General features: G+C 36.0%; 1 protein-coding gene across 1 annotated transcript; it reads left to right on the top strand.

Moving 5' to 3' along the window:
* Window positions 1–3,337: 3,337 nt before the first annotated feature.
* On the top strand, window positions 3,338–26,183 carry LOC131159226 (NADH dehydrogenase [ubiquinone] 1 alpha subcomplex subunit 2). Its single transcript, XM_058113958.1, has 4 exons — window positions 3,338–3,544; window positions 3,824–3,920; window positions 4,067–4,173; window positions 25,836–26,183. Exons 2-4 carry the CDS (start codon window positions 3,835–3,837, stop codon window positions 25,946–25,948), a joined length of 306 nt encoding a protein of 101 aa, XP_057969941.1. The 5' UTR covers window positions 3,338–3,544; window positions 3,824–3,834; the 3' UTR covers window positions 25,949–26,183.
* Window positions 26,184–26,368: the final 185 nt, after the last annotated feature.

Below are 26,368 nucleotides of genomic sequence, written 5' to 3'. Positions count from 1 at the left end.
GCATCCCTCAAGATCACGTAGAAGCCACGATCTTCCTCACACATGTATGTATGATGGTGAGTGGAAGGTGCATAGATTAAACAGCTTATTAAGAAAATATTATATATATATATATATATATATATATAATCATGCATGAGCTCAAATGTATTTGTCTCTTTTATTTTATATTCAGCTCCCCATCTAATTAATAATTCTTCTCTCTCATTAGAGGAAGAATTAAAGACTGAATACCTCACTGTTAAAAACTCACTTATCCTATGGAAAAATTTTGAAGCATATATTCGACCATCAAATTTTACCAAAAGTTCGATATGAATGGTTGCACCTGAAGTTGCAAAATTTTAAAACAATCAGTAAATATAATTCAACTCTACATAAAATTAGCTCAAAAGTAAAACTATGTGGTGAAAATATTACTAACGAAGACATGCTTGAAAGGACTTATACTACTTTCCATTCCACTAATATGCTCCTGCAGCAGCAATATAGGGATATGAAATTTAGTAAATTTTCTAAATTCATATCATGTCTTGTTGCTGAGTAAAATAACGAGCTTTTGATAAAATATTACCAAACTCATCCAACTGGTTCGACCCTATTCCCTGAAGTGAATATGAACACGTTTCATGGTCAAGGACGAGGTTGCATGTATGGTCGTGGGTATAGTTTTGGTCGTGAAATTATCACTGGCGTCGAGACGTGAAGTTACAATTCCCCAAAAGAAGAATAACCCCCAGAAGAGAGATGACCCCAAGAAGTGGGATAATCAATAGATATCACGTTGAAACTACAAGTGAAGGTAGTAAAGAATTTCTTTATATTACTTCTACTGTTTCTGGAAAGAAACAAATTTTAGAAAAACTGCCAACTTTATGTTCTAATTTGTATTATACAAAAAATTAAAACAATTGAATCAAATAATGTCTTACACCAGAAGTGAAATGACCTAAAGTTATTTACACTTTGACCTGAATATCTTAGACATCTTGGAGATGTAACAATGCGAAGAATATTTGAAAATTCATATGGTCATCCACTAAAGAACAAAATTCTTTTATTAAATGATTTAATGCGTATTGCTTGTTCTTAAAGGAAATTAATTGTCACTTTAATGAAGCAGTATTCCCTACATTATAGGGAGCAAAATCAGTGCCTGAAGCACAACATGAAATCACATAGAATACCAGGAGTTTATCTCATTTAGATTCTCGCACAAATCAAAGTGAACTTGAAGTTCATAAGATTATATATTTGTAAGGGATTGCAAATCAATTACCAAATTCTTTTATAGATACCAAAACCATATTAAAATCTCATATACCTGCTACAAATATTCCAGCACGTATTGATGTCCCTGAAGGACAACAACCAGCTAATGAACCTAAACCACAAGTTAAGCATGGAAGGTTTGTTGGTGCAAAAGCTAAAACTCTCAGAAAGAGAATATTGAAATCTTTAAACACTCCATAAGAGGTTACAGAGGTGGATAATCTATTCGACATTCACAAACTCATTTCTCCTGAAAATGAAATCCCTAATGTGGAACCTCCTGAAGAGGAATCTCCTGAATAGAAAACTCCTGAAGAGACATCCCTTGAAAAGGGATAAGTACCTGAAAATAATAATGAGATCTCAATTCATATAGGTATGATGTTACTACGTCCATAAAAAGCATGCTTAGTCGTTCAGCGACTGTTAGCCCAATTAAGAATCTGAAAAAAAATATGAAAATCCTTTAAGGATTTAAATTTCCTGAAGCAAAACCCAGAAGTTTGCATTTAATTAAACTCCAACATTTTTTTATTTTGGACTAAAGCAATCTGGATGCATGTGGTACAATCGATTAAGTGAGTACCTTGTGAAAAAGGGATTCATAAATGATCCAATTTGTCCATGTGTTTTTATTAAAATATCAGAATCCGAATTTGCTATAATTGTTGTTTATATTGATGATTTGAATTTAGTTGGGACTCCTGAAGAGCTCACTAAAGCTGCTAATAATTTAATGACAGAATTAGAGATGAAAGATTTGGGAAAGACAAAATATTATCTTGGCCTACATATTGAACATGTAAATGGTAGAATTTTTGTTCATCAATCTAAATATACCAAAGAGATATTAAGAAAATTTTATATGGACAAAATTCATCCTTTGGGATCTCCAATGATGGTGCAATCACTTGATGTTAAGAAGGATCCATTTCAACCTCATGATGAGAGGGAGGAATTACTTTGTCTTGAAATACCATATTTAAGTGTTATCGGCTCTCTAATGTATCTGCCCAATTGTACAAGACCTAACATTACATTTGTTGTAAATCTACTAGCAATATACAACTCTGCTCCTACTCGGTGACACTATAATTAAATTAAGCACATTCTACGCTATTTGAGTAAAATAGACGATTACAACAATATCCTCTAATCATTCTGAAATACCAGCTATCCATGTAGCTAGTAGAGAATGTGTGTGACTCAGATTAATGATTTCTTATATCCAAACAAATTGTGGTCTTCAATCAATCAAGTATATTCCAACAGTTTTATATGAAGACAATGCTGCGTGTATAGCTCAACTAAGAAAATGATACATAAAGGGTGACAGAACAAAACACGTCGCTCCAAAATTCTTCTATACAGATGAACTCTAGAAGAATGGTGATATAGATGTTCAGCAGATCTTATCAAGTGATAATCTAGCAAATTTGTTCACTAAAACTTTGCCTACTACAACCTTCAAGAAATTGGTTTATCTCATCAGAATGAGACATTTTAAAGATCTTAGCAAAAGGAGTTAATATATGAGTGATATCTAAGGGGAAGTGTTATGAAATATAGGTGGATGTCCCCCATATCAACCATGAACTTGTCTCATATATCTGTACTAATTCATATCTCTATGAACCTGCTCCATATGTCTGCACTAATTTATGTTCGTATGAATCTGGCTTATATGTCTGCACTAATTATATCCCTATGTGAACCTACCCTATATGTTTGCACTAATAAAGTCAAGATGAGCTAGCTTGTGAAGGTTATAAATACCTCCTCCCACATAGCCAATGAAAGGAAGAAAAGTGGAGTAGATAAAGAGAAGAAATATATCTTGTACAAGGTCGGTTCCGATATTTAGTATAAGGTCGGTTTCAAATCATCTTATAATTCCGCACATGATAGTGAAGTTTTGATTTTATTCGCCCGTGAAGTAGGTATGACCGAATTACGTAAAATCTCTCTCTTGCCTTTATTTATTTTCCTACACATCTTTATCTATTTTATTATTAATTCTTGCAACATTTTGTAACAAAAAGGAAAATTTCTGTAATTTTTTTCTATTTTAATATTACTAAAATTTGAATATTCATGCTTAACGTTCCCAAGCAACTCAATTTCGGGATAATTTCCCGACTGAAGTCCAAGATCTGCCCCGACTCCATCTAGGCGTCAGCGCCTCGCTTTCTCTTCCAAGCCCCGCGCGACGACTCAGCTGCCACCAACGGCAGAAAACGGCCCTCCTTTCTTCTCACTCCGGCAGTAAAAGGTCTCCCTCTCTCTCTCTCCCCCCAGCGCCCTCTTTGGGCACTGAGCTCTTTTGCATTTCTCGAATTTTTTGATCCAGGCAAAGTCAATCAACTTCCCAATACAAAGCATGCTCCACTGAACGATCTCACTTCGTTTACTGTTCTATAATAATTTTTGTTCTCTGACACTTCACCAGGGCCATATGTTGCCAATCGTGCACAACCTAAGATCTGTGTCTTCTTGTTCAAAAACTTTTTTGGGTTTTAATTTCAATCTAACTTCTGGGTTTCATTTGCAGCTTCAACGCTCATGGCTTGGAGAGGACAATTGTCTAGGAATTTGAAGGAACTTAGAATCAATTTCTGCCAAACGTCCCCTGCAAGTTCGCACGCTAGGTATTTTTCTCATTACCCTTTTCCCATATCATTAAAATCACTAGCCAGAAACCCTTCTTTAGTTTTCTCCTACGCTCCTGTCCATCCTGGGATAATAATTCTATGTTAAAAATGCTGATTGTCATTTAGTTAATGTGAATTTTTAGAGCGTTCGTTGAGAGAAATTACAAGGATCTGAAGACACTGAACCCCAAATTTCCAATTTTGATTCGTGAATGCAGTGGGGTTGAACCTCAGCTCTGGGCTAGATACGGTAAGGAATATCAGGATATTGACTCTCACTGCTCGTTTGCTCTCTTGCACCTACCTAAATCATGTCTGTCTTTAGCATTTACCATTTGCATTGGAAGTATATCTGAATGATCTTCTTAAAAATGCAAAAAGTTTCGTTTCGTGACTGGATTATAATCGTTTTTACTAATCTGCAGTATGCTTGCAAATATCCCCAGTGATATACGAAAATTTCTTTATTTGAGTGCACTTGGTGAGTGTTTTCTTGTGGTATCTACAAAGTAATAGAAGAATTCCTGGCATATGGTATAATCTTTCCTTCTTGAAGGCTTAAAAAATCCTTGCCTTTTAGCAGGGACACAAAACTTCTTCCTTGCTTTTTTCCTTTTTTGACTATTATGGTTTTGCGAAAACAGCATGGTATGGAAAGATGCATGGATTTCATCAATCAAATGCATTTCAGGTTTGAGGTTGTATGTGAATAGGTTGCCTATGTTTGGATCTATGTAATTCATCATTGCAACAATTTGAAAATTAAATTCAACTCTAGCCCAAAGTTCAATGTTTACAAAATCTAAGAAATATTCTAAAAATTTAATTTTTGTGGGAAATTATTGTGATTTTATACTTTTGGGTATTTTCATAGGCTTTTTGAATGACATTTTATATGATGGCCTAAAGTATCATGAGACTGTTGTTAGAATTTTAGAAATCTTATGTTTCCTTGTTAGATTTCTGGGAAATTTTGCTTGTGTAACAAGTGTAAGGGAATTTATAAATATGGGGTTGTTAACACCCATGAGATTTATGGTTGTCTATTGTCAATATTATAGGTCAACTATTTATCATGATTGGTTTAAAAAAAAATTATCCTCTCTAGTTCTTTCTATTCTCCTATTATTTATTATATTTTCAAACTCTTCTTCCTTTCTCACTCCTTACTTTCTTCTTTTACAATATTATGGATCAATTATTTATCATGATTGGTTTAATTTTTTTTTTTATCCTTTCTAGTTCTTTCAATTCTCCAATTATTTATTATATTTTCAAACTCTTCTTCCTTTCTCACTCATTTATTCTTTCTTTCCTAAAGTAGGTGATAAGGCTTGGTATACATTGTTGGCTCACAACCTAACATCTTAAGCTTTTAGGTGAAGTGGTAATTTGACATAGTATCAGAGCTGGTAACAAAGAGGTCCTAGGTTTTAGTTTTATTGCCTGTGTTTATTATGTGGTATTTAAAAATTATTGTCTTCCTCGTAATTGGCATTACTTATCGTTTGTTTATCTTTGTACATGCTGTCGGGCTGCATGTGTAGGGGAATGTTAAGGCTTAATATACATTGTTGGCCCACAACCTAACGACTTAATCTTTTAGGTGAAGTGGTAATCTAAGAACAGATATTATCTTCAACCATCATTTTGCTAGAGCTTAGGTTCTATTTCCTTTCTTTCCTTTTTATTTTCTAGGTATAGGGTTAGGGGAAGAGGGATAAAGCTTGAACACAAGACTTAATTCTTGGTACGGACTACCTTTGCTAATTGTGTTGGTCCTTAACTTTGCATTGGATCTCATTCCATCCATACCCGATCATCACCTTTGCATTCAAAGGTTAAAGTTGTTGTGTGGATGGCCTTTCTTAATAGAGTGAAGGCCTTGTAAAGCTTTGGCTCCTGATGTATGTGATCTGTTATGGAAGTGGCGAGACACATGCTCATTTATTTCTCCATTTTTTGTGGAATAAGCTTTTTGTTCTATTTGGAGGGTGTTGGGTGTGTCCTTGCACTTTGGAGGATTTTTCACTTGATTTTTAGAGGATTTGGAAGGTGTATGAATGCTAGGATATTATAGTGTTTTTGTTGTCTTGTGAGGGCTTTAGCTGGAGGAGAATGCTTGTATTTTCTGCTATAGGTTTCATTTTTTTTTTTAATTTGATTTGGGACCGGATTGTCTTCTTTGCTTCACTGTGTGAAGTTTTGCTAAGTTACTTTGTGATTGTGGGTTTCTAGATATATAGTGAGATTGGTTGGCTTTAGTAGTTTTATTTTGGTGTTAATTTTTTTTTCTGATTTGTTTTAGTTTTCTTCTTTCTATCGTGCTTCCTTTATGAGCATTTCTTATCCTCCTTGGGCATGCTTTCTTGTCCTAATAAAGTTTCTTTTTTCCATTTAAAACATTTGAAAAATTGAAAATTCCACCGATTATCACTCAATATCTTTGGGAAAACAAATTTCCATTGATTAGGCTTTAGTGAGCCTTGATAACCATTCACTTAGGGCTTGTAGGTTGTTGCCTTTGTAGCATTGGTGTTTCGATAGGGGTGTTATGTTCGTTTCATGTCCGTGTTCAACAACAACACTCATCAAACACACTTCCAACATGTATTCCACACTTCATGAATGTGTCGACAATTTTAAATTGAAAATTTAGTGTTATGCGCTTCTTCAACAATTCTTAGACACTCCTTTGATGCTTTTTTTAACATGCTTTGGACATATAATAATACATTGTAATTGTTAGAGGTTATTTAAGTCTTTTAGTATTATTATTATTTAGTGTGTTAGTATGTTAATTAGTGAGAGTTAGTAAGGGTATTATTGTCATTAGAATGTATTTGATTTGTATTATAAATAGAGGGAGATACCTATCTTCAAGTTAGGTCATTCATTTTAATCAAATTTCAACATGGTGTCAGAGTGTGATCCAACCTAACCCCTATCATACCCAGTCGTCGTTGGAAAACACATTCTTGTTGCCGCCTTTCTCAGATCCACCTCCACCCTTCATTATTTCACGAAACCAACCATATAGCCAAAAATAGAACCCTTCGAAGCCTACCCCCACAAAACCCCATTGCTGGAGACAGCCCTATGCACCCGCCAATTGCAAACAGTGCCGACCCTATGCGTCGGCACGTGAGAGAGTTTCTGGCCACCTTTTTTTTTTTTCCCTCCTTTACCATGTTCTGATTCCTTCTCTAGACAATATTATCAAGCTATTGGGCATGTTTTTTGCTAAAAAAATTCAACCTTTTTCGAACATGCACTCGCAGTAATCTGGTAATTTATGCTTGGTGTTTGTAAAGGATTCTTTGTGAGTTTCTTGGAGCAGGGGTAATGTTTGCAAGTTAAGTTGTGAGGTTGTGGTAGTGCTATATCAGTAGGTGAGTTGTTCACCTCGTCCGTGATTGTGTCGGTGCTTCAGATAGTTTGTTATTGTGCCAATTAGTTTTGATTGTTCTTTGTATTTGACCTCGTTCACCTCATCCGTGATTGTTTCGGTGCTTCACATAGTTTGTGAGTGTGCCAATTAGTTTTGATTGTTCTTCTTATTTGACATTGGTGTGGTTGCAAGTTTTTTAGTGTTAGGATGGAGTCTATGAATCCCACAAATATGTTTCCTACATTGCTGCGACATAGTACAACTCAAAAGTTGGATGGAAAGAATTATGTTCAATGGTATAAAGTTGGTTGAGTTTATTTAGCAGGATTAGGAAAATCTAACCACTTACTCCCATCTAATCCATTTGATGAGAAGAGAAAAGAAGTGTGGATTCAAGAAGATGCCTTGATTGTTTCCCTCATGTGGAATTCGATGGAGCCACATGTTGCACGGATGTATATGCATCTTGATACGTGCAAGGAGATTTGGGATTATGCCAAGCTTCTATACTCTAGTAACATTACACATGTATGTTTTATCCTAAAAGTACTTTTAGTTACAACAAGGAGATAGGATCATTGTAGATTATTTTGGAGAGATGAAGCATATTCATGAAGAGCTCAACGTCATGCAATCTGTGACTGCCAACGTTCATGAGATGCAAAAGCAGAGGGAGCAGATGACAATCCTTAATGTTCTAGAGGGCTCGAGACCCGAGTTTGAGGCAACTAGTCCTAGATATTTAATAGTGCTGAGTTGCCATCATTTGCCAATGTTTATTCTCTTGTTCTTCGCGCTTCTTTTAGCACACATTCTCCTGCTCTTCCATTTGGCTCTGAGGGAACAACCTTTGCTACACAAGGTGATTCTAGTTCCTTATTAGACAATTGCTGAAGTTATCGAGGTGGTTCTAGGCATCCAGCAGTTGTGGTGGTAGATATGGACGAGGTAGAGTTACTCCTTACAAGTGCACTCATTGTGGACGGAGTAATCATACTATTGAGCAGCATTGGGATCTCCATGGTAGGCCTTCACATGTTGCCAATGCAGCCACCACCAACTTCACACCTATAGGGGTTGCCAATGCAGGCACCATCGACTCTACACCTTTGGGGCCAAGTGGGGGTTAACGTATTATATCCATGTCAAAGGAAGAGTATTCATAGTTCTAGCAGTATCAAGCGTCACACTTCCCTTTGCATCTCTTGCCCAATCAAGTAATCCCATCAAGTAATCCCATAGTATGCCTATCATCTAGTACTTTTAGTCCTAGTCCTTGAGTCATAGACTCCACTACCGCTAATTATATCACAGAAATATCTAATTTCTTCTCTACTCTTTAATATTCTGCGAATTTACCTTGTGTTATTCTTGTTGATGGATCCACCACTACATTCAAGGGAATTAGGACTATAAATCCCATTTCTTCTATTTCCCTTCCTTCAGTTTTGTATTTTCTTAAGTTTCCTTTCAATCTTATGTCCATTAGCTAGATTACTAAATCCATGAATTGTTTACTAACATTCTTCCCTGATTCTATGGTTATTCAGGATTTGAAGATTAGGAAGATGATTGGCAGAGGGCATGAAGCTCGTAGACTTTATCAGTTTGAGGCGCTATCTCCATTTACTGCCTACACTGGTACTGCCAGTAGCCACACCTCTCCAAATTCATTGCCGTCTTATCATCCTTCACTAGACAAGTTGAAACGTCTTGTTCCTTATTTGAGTCCTGTGTCTAGTCTTGATTGTGAGTCTTGTTAGTTGGGAAAGCACCATCATGTCCCTTTTTCTTCCCAAGCCAATAAACGAGCTACAAGCCCTTTCATGTTAGTCCATTATGTTTGGAGTCTTAGTAGAGTTGTGTCCAAGTTGGGTTTTTGATACTTTGTAACCTTTGTGGATGATTATTCAAAAATGACTTGGCTATATTTAATAAAAGATTGTTCTAAATTATTTCATATATTTTGTGCCTTTTGTTCTGAAATAAAGACTCAATTTGGTTTGTCAGTTCGAATACTTCAAAGTGATAATGCTAAATTGTATTTTAGTTCACAATTTGTTACTTTATGACTCAGTTTGGTATTTTCCATCAATCATCCTATGCCCACACTCCTCAACAAAATGGGGTTGTAGAGAGGGAAAATAGACATATCTTTGAAATCACTCACACCTTACTTTATCAAATGCATGTACTTAAAGTGTTTTGGAGTGATGTTGTACTTATTGCTTGCTATCTAATCAATAGGATTTCATCTTATGTTCTTAGTGGTAAAATTCCCTATTCCATTCTCTTTCCTAATTCACCTTTATTCCTCTTCCTCGTATATATTCGAGTGTGTGTCCTTTGTTCATCAATTAACTCCTGGGGTGGATAAGTTGGATCCTCGTGCTTTAAAATGTGCCTTTCTGAGCTACTCATATGCTCAAAAGGGATATCGTTGTTATAGTCCTATGTTGCATCGCTTCTTTGTTTCTGCAGATGTTACCTTCTTTGAGTCTACACATTACTACACCCAGTACCTGGGTGCTTCTGAGCTCAATAAGTCTCTTTCTTTGCCTAATCTTCTATATTCTATTTTGTTGTCCTTGCCCAACCATCTGAGTCTCCATGTAGTTGCAGTTCGTCTTATCGTCTTGATCATCCTAATTTGTAGGTGTATTCACAATGGCAGCTTCAAGGAAGAGAGTCCCCTCTAGCTTTTACTACCATGCCTTTTGTTTCCTCGTTTGATGATCATATTTCCCATGATGTTGATCCTTCCATTGTTGTTTGGAAAGGTAAACGTGCATGTACCCAACATCCCATTTCCAACTATACGTGTTATGACTTCCCTTCCTAAATCTGTTTTTGAAGCCTTAGTCTACTCTGGGTTATGACTTCTTATCACCCTCCTATTATTGTTTTGTTATTGCTCTATCATCTACTACCCTACCTAAATTTGTTTCTGAAGTCTTAGCCCCACTCTGGGTGGAGGAATGTTATGGTTGATGAGTTGAATGTTTTACAGTATAATGGCACTTGGGACTATGTATGTTTTTCCTCCTAACAAGTCTGTGGTTGGTTGTCACTGGGTATACACTATGAAAGTCAACCCTCATGGTTATGTGGCTCTTCCAAAGGCCTGTCTTGTTGCTAAGGGGTATACTCAAGTGTATGGTTTGAATTATTTGACACCTTTTCTCCGGTTGCCAAACTTACATTAGTACGTCTGTTCATCTCCTTGGCTACTACTTGCCACTAGCCTCTGCATTAGTTAGATGTGAAGAATGCCTTCTTGCATGGTGATCTAAGGAGGGGGTCTGTGTGGAGCAACCACCTGGGTTTGCTGCTCAGGGGGAGGTAGGCTTAGTGTGTAGGCTTAAGAAGGCACTATATGATTTAAAACAGTCTCCTAAAGCATGGTTTGGTCGTTTCAGTGTTGTAGTACTTGAGTTTGGTCTTCGACGGTGTGCTATGGATCATTCTATTTTATCGTCATACTATATCGGGTAGAATCCTTCTTGTTGTTTATATGGATGATATTGTTATAATAGGTGATGATGATAAAGGTATTTAGAGTCTCAAACTTTTTCTACAAACTAAGTTTCAAACCAAATATTTGGGACCATTGAAATATTTCTTGGGTATAGAAGTATGTAGATCTCATATGGAAACTGTTTTGTCATAGAGGAATTATGTTCTTGACCTATTAGATGAAACTGGATTGTTGGGATCCAAACTTGTTAATACACCCATGGATCCTAGTAGCAAGTTAATTTCGGATATGTGTGATTTGCTGCGTAATCCTGGACAATATTAGAGACTTGTTGGAAAGTTGAATTATCTCACAGTCACTTGGCTAGATATATCTTTTGCAACAAGTGTTGTGAGTCCGTTTTTAGATTCTTCGAGGATAAGTCATCGGGACACAATCATTCGCATCTTGAGATATCTCAAAGGTGCACTTAGGAGAGGTCTTTTATATCATAATTAGGGTCACACTTATTATATTCATGGATATACAAGTGTAGATTCAACTAGAATCGCTGTTGGATTGCCTTCCGACAGGAGATCCACAATCGGGTGATGTATCTTGGTTGGTGGTAATTTGGTTTCTTGGAATAGTAAGAAACAAACTGTGGTGGCTAGGTCCAGTGCTAAATCAGAATATAGAGTTATGACTCACACTACTAGTGAACTTGTCTAGTTGAAGAACATGTTGGAAGAATTGGGTTTTTCACATTATCAGCCTATGAAATTGATGTGTGATAATCAAGTTGCTTTTCATATTGTCTCCAACCTTGTGTTTCATGAGCGAACGAAACACATTGAAGTTGATTGCCGCTTTGTTCAGTAGAAACTTGTGCAGAAGCTCATTACTACCGCTTATGTGAAGTCTGATATGCAGCTTGCTGATTTGTTTACCAAAGCTTTGGGGGGTGTTTGTTAAATTTATTTGTAACAAGCTAAGAGCATACGACATTTATGCTCCAACTTGAGGGGGAGTGTTAGAGGTTATTTATATCTTTTAGTATTATTATTATTATTATTATTATTATTATTATTAAGTATGTTAGTATGTTTGTTAGTGAGAGTTAGTAAGGGTAGTCATTAGAATGTATTTGATTTATATTATAAATAAAGGGAGAGACCTATCTTCAAGTTAGGTTATTCATTTTAATCAAAATATCAACACTAATATAGCTTGTAGTTATTTTATTCATGAAAATCATAATTATAATAGAAGAAAAACCACAATGTTGGGTTTTTTTGAAAAAAAAAATTATAATAAATTTTTTATGAATATTTAGAAATAATGTTTTGTCAAACTTAAGATATTTTAAGCATAATAGAAGGAGTTGGGTGTTGAATGCTTCTCAGAACTTACATTAATATGTCTGTTCATCTCATCTCCTTGGCTACTACTTGCCACTGGCCTCTGCATTTGTTAGATGTGAAGAATGCCTTCTTGCATGGTGATCTTGAGGAGGGGATCTGTGTGGAGCAACCATCTGGGTTTGCTTCTCAGGGGGAGGTAGGCTTAGTGTGTAGGCTTAAGAAGACACTATATGGTTTAAAAGTCTCCCAGAGCATGGTTTGGTCATTTCAGTGTTGTAGTACTTGAGTTTGGTCTTTGACGGTGTGCTATGGATCATTCTGTTTTATCGTCATACTTCATCGGGTAGAATCCTTCTTGTTTATATGGATGATATTGTTATAATAGGTGATGATGATAAAGGTATTTAGAGTCTAAACTTTTTCTATAGACTAAGTTTCAAACTAAAGATTTGGGACCATTGAAATATTTCTCAGGTATAGAAGTATGTAGATCTCATATGGAAACTGTTTTGTCATAGAGGAACTTTGTTCTTGATCTGTTGGATGAAATTGGATTATTGGGACCCAAACTAGTTAATACACCCATGGATCCTAGCAGCAAGTTAATGTCGGATATGTGTGATTTGCTGCCTAATCCTGGACAATATTAGAGGCTTGTTGGAAAGTTGAATTATCTCACAGTCACTTGGCTAGATATATCTTTTGCAACAAGTGTTGTGAGTCAATTTTTAGATTCTTCGAGGATAAGTCATCGGGACACAATCATTCGCATCTTGAGATATCTCAAAGGTGCACTTAGGAGAGGTCTTTTATATCATAATTAGAGTCATACTTATTATATTCATGGATATACAAATGTAGATTCGGCTGGAATCGCCGCTGGATTGCCTTCCGACAGGAGATCCACAATCGGGTGATGTATCTTGGTTGGTGGTAATTTAGTTTCTTGGAAAAGTAAGAAACAAACTGTGGTGGCTAGGTCCAGTGCTAAATCAGAATATAGAGTTATGACTCACACTAGTGAACTTGTCTAGTTGAAGAACATGTTGGAAGAATTGGGTTTTTCACATTCTCAGCCCATAAAATTGATGTGTGATAATCAAATTGCTTTTCATATTGTCTCCAACCTGGTCTTTCATGAGCGAACGAAACACATTGAAGTTGATTGCCGCTTTGTTCGGTAGAAACTTGTGTAGAAGCTCATTACTACCTCTTATGTGAAGTTTGATATGTAGCTTGCTGATTTGTTTACCAAAGCTTTGTGGGGTGCTTGTTAAATTCGTTTGTAACAAGCTAAGAGCATATGACATTTATGCTCCAGCTTGAGGGGGAGTGTTAGAGGTTATTTATTTCTTTTAGTATTATTATTATTATTAAGTATGTTAGTATGTTTGTTAGTGAGAGTTAGTAAGGGTATTATTGTTATTAGAATGTATTTGATTTATATTATAAATAAAGCGAGAGACCTATCTTCAAGTTAGGTTATTCATTTTAATCAAATTATCAACACTAATATAGCTTGTAGTTATTTTATTCATGAAAATCATAATTATAATAGAAGAAAATCACAATGTTGGGTTTTTTTGAAAAAAAAAAAATTATAATAATTTTTTTTTGAATATTAAGAAATAATGTTTATCAAACTTAAGATATTTTAAGCATAATAGGAGTTGGGTGTTGAATGCTTCTCTTTTTTTTTTTTTTTTTTTGAAAATTTTATTAGAAATAGGCATCAAGAGGATGCCACCCAAGTACAATGGAAAACAACAAGAGAGAAACATACCTTACTAAAAGGTGTCAAGAAAATCAAGGATTACAAAGGGGTCATTCCCCACCAGCCCATAATGCCAGCTTGAGATCATAGCCATCCACTGGTCCATGATGGACTGAATAGGAGAAGTAGTTTCTGAAGCTCTTTTGTTCCTTTCTCTGCACACCTCCCAAAAAATAGAAAGGGGGATAAAGGAGAGAGATCTTCTTCCTTATTTTATCTGATTCCTTTCTAAGCCCATAGCTCATCTTTCACTGTTGCTACAATGACCCGCTTATGATTAACGAGAGAGATGGCTAAGTTCCATAATTTCTTGGTCCATGAACAATGCAAAAGGATGTGATCAACCGATTCCTCCTGCTCCAAGCATAAAAAGCATCTATTGACAAGAGAAACCTTTCTTCTATGGATTGTCCATGGTAAGGAGTTTTCTAAGAGTAGCTTCCAAATGAAAAGGGCAACCTCTGAAGGGGTTTCCATTTTCCAAATCAGCTTCCAATGGAAGTTAGTGTTGCTTTAGCCAAGGGACAAATGTGTTTGTAGAAAGAGCTGATAATGAATTTCCCATCTTTGCTCGAAGCCCGTTAGGCTCATCTAAATTAACCTGACAATGAGTCTTATAGAAGCTGCTGAAAAAATCTGTAAAAGTATCAAGTTCCCAATCCCAAGCATTTCTGTTCATGGGAATATCCCAAAGAATACCTTGACTAGGGAGTTCCTTGTGTTTGCAAGTAAGGGCATCTTTGCCAAACGCAAACCTAAAGATGGAAGGGAAAGAGGATTTGAGTTGGGATTTGCCACACTAAATGTCATGCCCAAAGAACACATCCTCTCCATTCCCCACTTGAAAGCAGATGGGAGGGAAGAAAATCTCCTGTATTTTTCTAATATATTTCCGAACACTTGTATCGTGAGTTTCCTTAGAAATTTTTGAGATCCCACCATTGTGATGGAGGCCATACTTGACAGCAATAACATCCCTTCAAAAGTGATTTTTCTCTATCATGAATCTCCAATGCCGTTTGCCCAAAAGAGCCCTATTAAAGATAATAAGACTGAGGCCAAGGCTGCCCTTTTGTGAAGGTTGTTCAACCATTCCCCACTTAACAAGATGATAATTGAAAACCTCACCCATGTTTCCACAAGGGAATCTTCTTTGGATGCCCTCCAATTGCTTGGCAACTGCGCAAGGGATGGGGAAAATAGACATGAAGTATACTGGGAGGTTAGACTTAGTACTTTTTATGAGAGTGAATCTGCCACCTTTTGACAAAAAAGTTCCTTTTCTAACCACCCAGTTTCTTTTCAAACCTGCCGACAATGGGATCCCAAATACCCTTATCTGTTAACTTGGCTTCTAAGGGGAGGCCAAGATTGGAAATAGGGAAGACTCCGAGCTTACAGCAAAGGACCACTATCACAAATCCCTATTAGAATGATTTCATTTTTTCCCAAATTTACTTTTTAGCCTGAAACCACTCAAAACCAAGGAGGACGTATCTTAAATTAAGAATTTGCAACAGCTCATCCTCACAAAAGATAATAACATTATTTGCAAAAAGGAGGTGGGTGATTTCCATAGAGTCTTTAAGCCTTTGAATGCTAAGTACCTTAAGAAGACCGCCTTCATTTGCATTAGTTAGCATAAGACTCAGCACTTCCATGACCATGATAAATAAAATAGGGGAAAGGGGGGTCACCTTATCTTTGACCACAAAACGATTTGAAGAGACCAAAAGGGCAACCATTCACCAGAATCGAAAAAAATGAGGTTGAGATACACGGACGGATCCATCTGCACCATGAATCCCCCAAACCCATTTGTTTGAGAATGTACAGTAGAAAGTTCATATAACATGGTAAGGCCTTCTCCATATCTAGCTTGCACATCACTCCTCTTTTCCTTTTCTCTAGTTCTTTTAATTTGGAATATTAAGATGCTTTATAAGATGAAAGCTTTCACTTGGACTACAATCTTCAGTAGGATTAATATTAATGATTGGATTCAGAGATAAAGCACTTTCCCCTAATACATGTGTGCTTTGTTATGGGAGTTGGATATTTGTTCTCATTTTTCCTTGCATTATTAACTTTTCTGGGTATTTCAAACAACTTGTTTAGCATTTTTGGGAGCATGGGTTTGCCTGCCCTCATTGGATTGGATAGGTTTTTACCACCTTCATTTTAAGGGATTTGGGAAGAAGATGGATAAAAGGTCGACTTTCTCAAAGTGTGCTAGGTTAGCACTTATTGAGGATATATAAAACAAGCACCCTTACTAATAAAGCGGCAACAAGCACCTTCTTTCTCAAAGTCAAGTTCTATTTCTACTTTGCTTTGATACTCTTATCAAATTATTGTTGGATTCTTTAGAGGAGTATCTTAACTTTTGAGTAACTTGTAGCGAGATTGGGAACGTTTCTCCCGTTAGTTTTTGGTGTTACGAAGATTTTTGCTTTTATCTTAATTTAGAGGATACCTTATCCTCTCTATATTTCCTCTTTATTTTCTCAATAAATTTCTTACTGAAAATGAAAAAATAAACATTTAGATGCAGGAGTATAGTCGCACGTTGTTGGAGAATATTTTCTCTAGTGAATATAAGGTCATTGCTAGAGGTATTATTTGTTAGTCTGGAAATTTGTGCTCTATTCTAACAACCAAACACTACACATAAGAAATTGAGTTTTAGGCATGCTAAGTGGGTAAAAATCTTGAATGAGTACACCATTTTCTCAACATTAGGTGTTGAGAATAAGATTTCTTGTGGTCCTAGCTGAGTGGTAACTATTCATTTGACGAGTGTTGAGGTCACAAGATTTGAGAGGTTGAAGGATAAGTATTTGACTTGTCATGATTTCAAGGTCGTCTTTTCATAAGCAAGTATTTGTAATTGTACTAGCTATGTTGTTTTTTTCATCCATAAGGGTTACCTATTTAAGGGCACTAGACTATGCATCCCGCACTTCATTTAGAGATTTTTGGTTTGGAGTTGCAAGTTGTTTAGCTGGCCGTTTAGGTAGAGATAACATCATTGTCCTTGTTGAGGATGGCTTTTATCGATCTTCTTTAGAAGTGAAGGATCGCTAGGATGGTTTCCTATTGTCTCACTTGTTGCTTAGCAAAAAGTAGAAAATAAAACACTCAACTTCATACAACTCTTCCTTTGCCACAAATGCTATGGAAAGACCTGAGTATGACTTTTATCCTACGAGTGCCTAAAACAATGTGAGGTCTGACTCCATTCTTGTAGGAGTTGATTGTTTCTCTAAGAGGACATATTTTATTGCTTGCAATAAGACTTTTGATGCTTTGTGTGTTGTCTAGCTATTCTTTAGGAAGTTATCAAACTACATGGTTGGCTTAGCTTTCTCATAGAAATCTAAAGTCTATAAGTTACTTTTGGAAGTTGTGTTGCACTAAATGATTGTTTTTTCTTGGTATTTCACCCGGAAATTGTGGTCAAATTTGGGCTGTTAATCATAATCTAAGTGATTTCTTAGGCATGCACTTTGATTTTGTATTGGCATATTGCCTATTGTAGAGTTTCCTTATAACAATTTAATGAATAGGGTCTATAGGTAAGAGTCCACTTGGGTGTCTTGAATACAGAGCCCCATGTTGATAATGTTCCTTTACCACCTAATGCTTGAGCCTGTTGAGTCTTTTGTGCGGCATTTCCATTGCATGTTGAGGTTTGCACAAACTTTCCATGAGTAATGTAGATTATAAGTTGAGTCTCCGTGCTTCTGTCTATGAAACAAAATTATGGGTAGCCCCGGTATCAACCATAGCCTGAGTGCTCGTCCTATTAATCCATAGATCCATAAACATGAACACTTTAACCTAGTTAACTTTTGGTTCTTTCATCTGCCTCTCCAATGCATTGACTAACCACATCGCGCCCATCCTTGGGCTTTCCTCCACCTCATCATCATCATCATTTTGCAAAGCCCCCTTTGCGATGGAAGCTTGTAGGGCATTGAGTGATGACTTATAAGGGCACTCGACAACTCTGTGAAGACCCGGACATAAGAAGCATGCCATCTTACCCTAACCATTGGGAATGATCAAGAATGTGAAGCTTCTTTTGAAGTTGATGTCATGGTGTAGGCTCCCTCATTTTTGGATTTGTCCTTGAAAGACTTTCGTTTATTTCCACCCATGCCACTCTCTTTGAATGTTATGGAAATCTCTCTAGCATAGTCAATCCAATGTTCTGCAACAGCTTGTGTGGTAGGCAAGTCCTAAACTCTTTGTCAATGAAGTTTTGTCCTTGCTCACAATTTCAACCCCTTAAGAAAATAGAACTTGTCTTTCTCTAACATGTCCTTGATACCCAATATCAATGAAGAAAACTATTTCACATACTCCCTATTTGAACCATTGTGCTTAAGGTCCCTTAGCTTAAACATTCTTAAGAAAGAATTGGGCCTTGAGTTCACTCTTCAAGTATGCCCAACAACTGATTACACAACGTCTATTCTCAATTTCATCATACTTGGTACGTCATCACAAATTAGTGTCACCAACTAAGTACATTATTGAAGTGGTTATTTTCACCTATTTTGAGTCGGTCCTCATTGCATGTAAGTACTGCTCCATATCAAATAAGAAGTTCTCCAACTCCTAGCATCAAGTGCACCTAATAGTTTGAACACTGGCACCTTGGTTCCTTTATACTCCATAACATTGGAGTTTACCATAGAAAGAACTATCTAGTTCATTTTGGTAGTCATTTTTGTCATTTGAGCCTATGAAGTTTCTACAATATGGTGAAGGTCCTCCAATGTTTCCATTATAAAATTTTGTTGATGTTTTTGTGATCCTTCCAAAGCATCAAAACATTCAACAAGCTTGACCATCTCCATGGCCACATTGTTGGTTGTATTAGCTTGCGCTTCTAGCACTTCAATTCTCTCGGTATTGGTTGGCATGCTCTCTTACCAATGCTTAACACAGTCCCACAATGAAGGCTACTAAATTCACATAGCAAGTAACCAAGCTCTGATACCGTCACAGGCTAAATATTTCACACCTTGAGAAGGGTCACGCGGCACTAGCTAAATCACTTGTGCTTAACTAAACTAGTCAGCCAAAAATTACCGCGGTTTATCACATGAACACATTTTTACAGAACTTGAATAAAAATTAAGCGGAAGTAATAAGCAATTCATTAAAGCAGATGACAAGCAAATGGTAAACATTAAAGTGACGTAATTCATTAATGAACACCTCTATAAGCAATTTGTGTTTAGCGAGGGAAGTAAGTAGGCTAAACATGTTTACAAAAGCTGGTGGGTTTTGCAAGATTGATGAAACTCGCCCTCCTCCATCCTTCCCTTTTACACTAAGTCTTAAACCTACTCAAAGCGTATACTAGAATTTACATGATGGTAACCCATCCCGTTCATACAAGACAAGCAGTCACGGGCAAGCATACTGCCCTGAACAAGCTTTGCTCATGACGTTAGGTGGCGAGAGGGAAATCATTCAATTTTAGATTGGATAAATTGGAGAAAAGGGGATTTTTTATTTGTTCTTGAGCACTTTGGAGTCATACGGCAAGGATCTCTTTTGTTGCAGCGAGAGGTGGTTCTCTGATGGTTTCTCTTTGATTTATGATATGTTGGAAGATGTTTAATCCATGGAAATGGGAAATTTTGGAGTTAGGATTGGACTTGAATGGGAAATGTTGTTGTTGTTATTTTTAAAAAAAAAAATTTTTAATTAAATGTCTACACCAAATGTTTCTAAAAGAGACTGATGGAACATATTTGTGCAAGAATTTTGTTCTATGGATGAGTCTGTTTTTGCGACCAGTATGGTTTAAGATTGCAACGAGAACACTGAAAAGGGGGTTTACAACAAGAACAAAAAAAAGAAAAGCTCCTTTGTGGAGTAGGTCGTGATGGCATATAGAAAACGATTGTGTGAGGTGCGGTGAGGACTACTAAACATTGACATTTTGAAAGCCTAAAGTGTTGGTATCCAACACATGTCAGATACCGACGCCTGCCCAACACATGCCCAAAACTTTTTATTTACTTATTTATTTATAAATTTTGGACACAAGTGAAGCACTTCATGACACTTCTTGACATGGAGAGGACACGTTCAGAACATTTCTTGTGGCGAATGCTGCGTTTTGTTGCCCCTTCAATTCTGTTAACAGAACCAAACAAAACAACAAAAAAGAAAAAATTAAAAAAAAAACAACAAGAGATTGAGAATTATGAGGTTCTTTAAGATTAGAGTGGTTGGACTTTGGAGCCTGTAACCACTGCGATAGCCTTGCAGAACATGTAGCCTCCCAGCCCCCAAAATTTCCCCTCTCTCTAAGGCCATTACAAGTCCACCACTCTCTGTTAATCCTTCTAAAAAAAAATGAGGAGCCATGCCCATCGCCCATCATCTGTCATGCACTTTGCGAGTTGTTTCTTTGTTGTTGGACCAATATTATCTAATTTGAATGCAGTTAATGATTGTACATTTGCAGTTTGTAAAATGTGCAATCAATCATTGTGAATGAATGACGCTCATATTCATTTTAAATTAAGAAACCCTAAATATTTGTCGTCTGAAAGGAAAAACTTGCCTCCTAATATATATATACACACTTGTGTGTGTGTGTGTGTGTGTGTGTGTGTATACCAATTAATTTAAGCATCCCTGCCCTGTTTTATTCTCATTTTTTTCATAATTTCTGTATCACCTACTCCATATCATGTCACCCTGTGTTGTGTGTGATATCAGTGCCTTCTAGGGTGGAGAGATGCTGGTGGAGTGGAAGAGTAGTTCAATGCTGGTGGGCAATGATATGTGTATGAGGAATGCAAGATTTGCTTCAGTGATGGCCAGGGTTTCTGCGGGAGAAGGTCACAGGATGATGATGGGCTGGGTGCACTGGCATGCTTAACTGTTGTGTTGGATTTAACCCAGATGTTTGGTTAGAAGAGGAATTAGTTGCTCCAGGCGGGTCAGCAGAGCTTGCTTAATAAACAGGCCAACATGGTGATGATAGGCCCATAATAAGGATTTTACTGAGCAGGCCTGCAACCAATGTAGAAACAAGGCTGTCCATCACTGGAATATTTTTAGGATCCAAAAGGGCAGAACTTTGCTAACAAGTTCTGTATGCAAGGTGCTAAGGGTTTGATATGGATGCGGAGCAGAGATTAGGTTTATACTCAGCAGGTGAATAAATGTTTAAAGAATATGGGTGGTTTTTATTGTTTTGAGGAAGTTTTTAATGACTTGAAGGAAGGTTCAGAAGATAGTTCAAGGAAAAAAAACATAGGGATGATGCTTCTGATAGCCGGAGTGAGTTGCTTGTGATGTGGGACTCCTTTTGGATGAGTCTCGTGAACATCCTCTAATGTAATAGGAGATATTTCCCATGTATCAGCAGCACTGCTTCAAGATTTAGAGGGTATGCCTACTTTTGAGGATAATGGGATGGATAAAAGTAGCAGGTGAGTGGTCATATTAGGGATGGCATTCTGTCTATTCCCATCTCTCCTGCAGTGGAGATTAATGGAAGGATTTAGAAGCTCAACAACTATCAGAGAAGTTGGGTTTGTGACTGTCTGATTGGGGAGGTTGAGAAGTTTGATTAGATGAGGCCAGCAGAAGTCAGCAAATTTTCTGTGGTTGAATCAATTACAACGTAAAGGGTTTTATTTGGGGTTTTGTTAATTATTTTTTTGTTTATTTTTGTTCTGGTTTCTCTTTTGAGGACTTCTTGTCCTCTCAGAGCTTGTAATTTCTTTATCTTAATACATTCTTTTTTTCTTCTTAAAAAAGTTTTAAGCTTGTTTGGATCAAAGATTTTGTGAGAGAGAAGAAGAGAATGAGAAAATAAGAATGAAACCAAACTTCGTTTTTTTTTTTTTCCTATCTCTGATATTATTAAAAATGATAAGTTATTCAAATGAGGTTGCAAATTGTAAATGGTGGTTTTTGGATGTGATGTGAGGCAGAGTGCATAAAAATAATGGGATGTATTGGAGAAAGAGAGGAGAAACAAATGATCCATAGGAGCTCAAGCGGGCGAGATGATGAATTAGCAATGATGCTAAGGTAAGAGAGATGCCTGTACTCCATGGGTGGAGGGAAAGGACATCCTTGGTTGTATGGGAGCAGGGATGATGGCTATGGAGAGAAGCTCTGCAGTAGAAAGAGTTTCTTGTGAGAATGAAGGCCAAAAGATGCAAAATGGGGCAAAAGAGGGGCTATTTGATCTAACCAGGGATGTTGTTATTATCCAATAAAGCGTGGTTGTATAGAAGGCTTTGGACAGCAGGAAAAAATGATTGAATTATCCAATGGCATAGCGACACTTGAGTTTGGTACGCAAGGGTAGAATTCACTCTGGAACATTCGGATTATTCAACGCTGCCACCCATTCACATCTTAGAACAACTTTGCACTTTCTTTGTGTTCTCTTTTAATATATTTCTTTTTTTGTAATCTAAAAAGAAAAAAGAAAGAAAAAAAAATACATTGGATTAAGAATTTTGTGAGAGAAAAGAAAGAGGACAAGGAAATAAGAAGGAAACTGTAGATATGGGTTCTTGGATGTAAATTGGAGGCCATGTTGCCTACAAGTAATTGAATGTATTGCTGAGAGAGGAGAAATGGAGCAGTCCTTAGGAGCTCAAGCATCAGGTGGTTGAAGGATGACATAGATGATGCAAGGTTAAGGGAGGAACTTCCTTACACCATGGATGATGTTGAAGGATGTCCTTAGTAGTACAATGTCAAGGATGATGCAAGATTTTTGAAAGAGGGGATATAGGTTAGAGAGATAATTTCTAGTGTTAATGGAGGCCAAAAGATCCCAAAATGGGGTGAAAAGGAGGTGTTTTATAGCGCTAGTGAGGGGCAACCAGCAAGGGGAGGGTATGGTCGTGTGCAAGGCTTCTATTTGAATTATCCACTCATTTAGCAGCACTTAGCCAAAAGAAGCAAAAAGGGTGACACTTAAGTTGGTTCAGGGTTAAGGGGGTTGTGCCAGCCTCACTAGACCTTTTCAAGCCCACAAAACCAAATTTCTCTACAACATTCTGAGACTTGGGATTGACCGAGATGGCCACATATCCTGTGACCAATCCTCATTGTGCATGTGGAGGGTCGAGTCCCATGCAAAAATTAAAGAATTTAAAGCTAGTAAAGCAAGCAATTAATATTTGATCGTAAACTGAATTTATGTAATATTATGTGATTGTATGGAGATAAAAAAAGGTATCTACAAAACCAAAGTTTATTCTATTTTCTCTCTTATCTCAAATAATATTAAAAGTGATAATTTGTTCAAGGGTTAGAATCAATTAAATCCACCAACTTTTTGTTAGTTACAAATTAGTCCACTAATTTTAACTTGATGCAAAAAAGACCTACTATTACAATTAAGGGAGTCCATCTTTCGATTAAACTTTTGATTAAAAAATAACAGTTAAATCATTAAAAACTAACTTTCCTACTAATCAACCCACCAACTTTAATTCAGTATAAAAAAAATCACTGAGCACACCAGTACATTGAATTAGCTTATTTTGTTAAGTTATTTTATTGTCTTATTCATTGTTAGGAGTTTCTTTTTTACAATTTTTCTTTTATAAGATGACGTTTTTATGACCACCTAATTTCTTTAAACTCATTTCAATATGCAATTAAAGTATGATTTTCTTTTTATAAAGATATAACTCATGGAAAATCGTATCAGTTATTATTATATATTGTACTTGTGAAAATTATTAACTAAAAACTCATTAGATTTTTCTTATATTTTTGTGCAATAAACTTATAAATAATTTTGGTTATAATTGATGGTGTGTGTGTGTGTGTGTGTGCGTGTGCACGCGCACATGTATCTTTAAGTTTAATTTAAAATTATATTCTACATTTAAGAATTTCCATAAGAATAATTAGATTGCCATGTATATTTTAAGTACTCATTGTTTTGAAAAGCGAATGCATTAAGGCAAAGGCATTACCCATAGAAGGTGAAGTGTAAGCCTTAAGGCATTGAAAAAAGTAAGAAAATTACTAGTTGGCATGGAAGGCAAGACATTTACCCTAAATAAATGACATATATTATTAAAAATAAAGAAAAAAATCTAAGAAAACTACAATAATAATAATAATAACAATAATAATATTTGCAAACTACTTGTTGGCCTAAGAAAATTACACATAAGACAGGAAAAAGGAAAATCAAATATAATTTGTAAACAACTCATTGGCCATTCAAAAATACTAATTTGAGTTCAATGAAATCATGCCAAGACATAGCTATTACATTAGGAAGTTCAAATTATTTTCAAGATATGCAACTCTCAATAATGCTGGAAAAGTTGGGGTTCAAGAGTCTTCAAAATCATCTCATAGTACATCATTCTTTTTGTATAAACACGCTAAATTTTCTATTCTTATCCAACTTGAGATCGTGGCTCAATCTAAAATGCCAAATTCCAAAAAGGCTAATGCATTACATGCTGAGGTGTATGCTTTTTTACCAAAGCCATGCCTGTTGCACCTTTTTAGATGAAGTTTATGCATTTTGGGTGTGATTCTCAAGTTAGAATTGATTAGAAAATTTTAACTGCATGTTTGTATTAAAAAAAATATCATAATATGAGTTGATTTCCAAAACTCTTGAATCTCAACCTTTCCAAAACAGCCGAGTTGTATCTTAGATCATGAAAATAGTTTGAACTTTTTGATAGTATAGCCATCTCTTGTCATGATTTATGTCATGCATTCAACTAGCAATTTATGAATGGCCAACAAGAAGCTTGCAAAGTAGATCTAATTTTTCTTTTTTATATTATAGTTGTGATTTTCTTAATTTTTTTTTAAAATATAATTTATTTACATATATTCTCAAAAAGCTTATGCCCCAATGCCTTAAGGCTTATGCCTTGCTTCTTAAGGACTAAAACATCTTGTCTTATGCCTTCACCTTTTAAAACATTGATATATATATGTGTGTGTGTGTGTGTGTGTGTGAGCGTGCTGGTGATGCAGAAATTGGAGATCTTGAATAATATGCTGATGAAGACTATGGTTTGATTCGTTTTTGTCCTTCATAGGACAATGTCTATAAATGGAAGTATTTTAGTTGATATGACAGGAGGAGAGACCTTCAATTTTCATTTATTTTCCTTTAACGATAAAATTAAAATTTGGAAACATCCAAATTTTGTCTCCATGCATTCTAGTAGTTTTGAAGCATTGTGCTTAAGTTAACGATGTCTAGGGAATGCAATAAGCTTTGGATAATAGAATGAAATTAAAGAATCCATTGGTGCAAAGACTTCTCTTCAGTTAATTTGGAAGTGAGTAGGAGGGGTGTTGGACTTTGAAAAATTAGCAATCTCGTTTTGAAGCAATAGAATGATTGTAGTGGAGAGCAACATTGGCTTGTTTTCCAACATACACATGGCATACTTGAAAATACAAATGTATATAATATTGATCCTATGTTTGGTTAGCGCAATAGATTAGTTGTAATGAGTTGGTTACAATTAGTTATACAAAAAATTATGTTGATACCATAAGCAAATAATAATATCAAATTTTTTATGATTACATAATAAGGAATAGACAAAGAATAATAACTATTTCCAAATTTTATTGTAAAAATGTATATTCCTTTCTTATTTCATGTTGAGTGAAATAATAATGAACATACAAGGAATAACTATTATCTACATTTTCAAAATTTTTACTATATTTCATCGTATTCCAAACAATACTTGTCCCGCAAACCAAACGAGGCATTGACTGCTAGGATTTGATTTAAAACTCCATTGTAGGAACCGATATGCCCCAAGAGTTTATAGTATTGTCACCGAGATGCCCTGGCTGCTATTTTCTACACTTGTTTTATGTCATCGTGCCATTGATACTTTGATGTTTGCAGACATGGGTGTTGAAAGGAGCATTCGTTTGGAAGGCATGACAGAGACACAGATCTCTAGGGCAATTGAGGAGCTCGTCAAAGTGGGGGCTGCGCTTAAAGCTTCCTTCATATAGTACCAATGCTGCATTTGCTACATTTCCCTTGGCTCATGGATCAGCAATCTTTCGTTTTTTTTTTCTGTTTTATGCAAGTCAAGGTCTATATATATTTCGCCAGCATTTGTCGATTATGATAAGCTGCAAGGCATTTGATTTGGTCAGCATTTGTCTGAGGATGTAACACAATAATGGTTTAAACGCTTGTGCTGCTAGACCTTTCCAACTGTTATGGAAGCATCCTTGACTTTTAGTTGTTGTGCTTCAATCTTACACAAGCTTTCCGATTGCAAAAGTTCATCACAGCTAGCATGATTTAAATAATAATAATAATAATAATAATAATAATAATAGCAGGCCCATATGATAAAACCAAGCCATGGATCCTAGAAAATTTAATTCCCATGTTATTAGAACTGGTTAGAAGTATCATCTAAA

This window comes from Malania oleifera, chromosome 7 (assembly GCF_029873635.1).
Source record: "Malania oleifera isolate guangnan ecotype guangnan chromosome 7, ASM2987363v1, whole genome shotgun sequence".
Taxonomy (NCBI): Eukaryota; Viridiplantae; Streptophyta; class Magnoliopsida; order Santalales; family Ximeniaceae; genus Malania; species Malania oleifera.
The sequence above is the reverse complement of the archived record's forward strand: the minus strand, read 5'-3'. Positions and strand labels throughout refer to the sequence as shown.

Coding starts and splice junctions, on each gene's coding strand:
- LOC131159226 (XM_058113958.1), top strand. CDS start 3,835: ATGGCTTGGAGAGGACAATTGTCTAGGAATTTGAAGGAACTTAGAATC. Junction 3,921..4,066: donor CCTGCAAGTTCGCACGCTAG/GTATTTTTCTCA, acceptor GTGAATTTTTAG/AGCGTTCGTTGAGAGAAATT. Junction 4,174..25,835: donor TCAGCTCTGGGCTAGATACG/GTAAGGAATATC, acceptor TGATGTTTGCAG/ACATGGGTGTTGAAAGGAGC.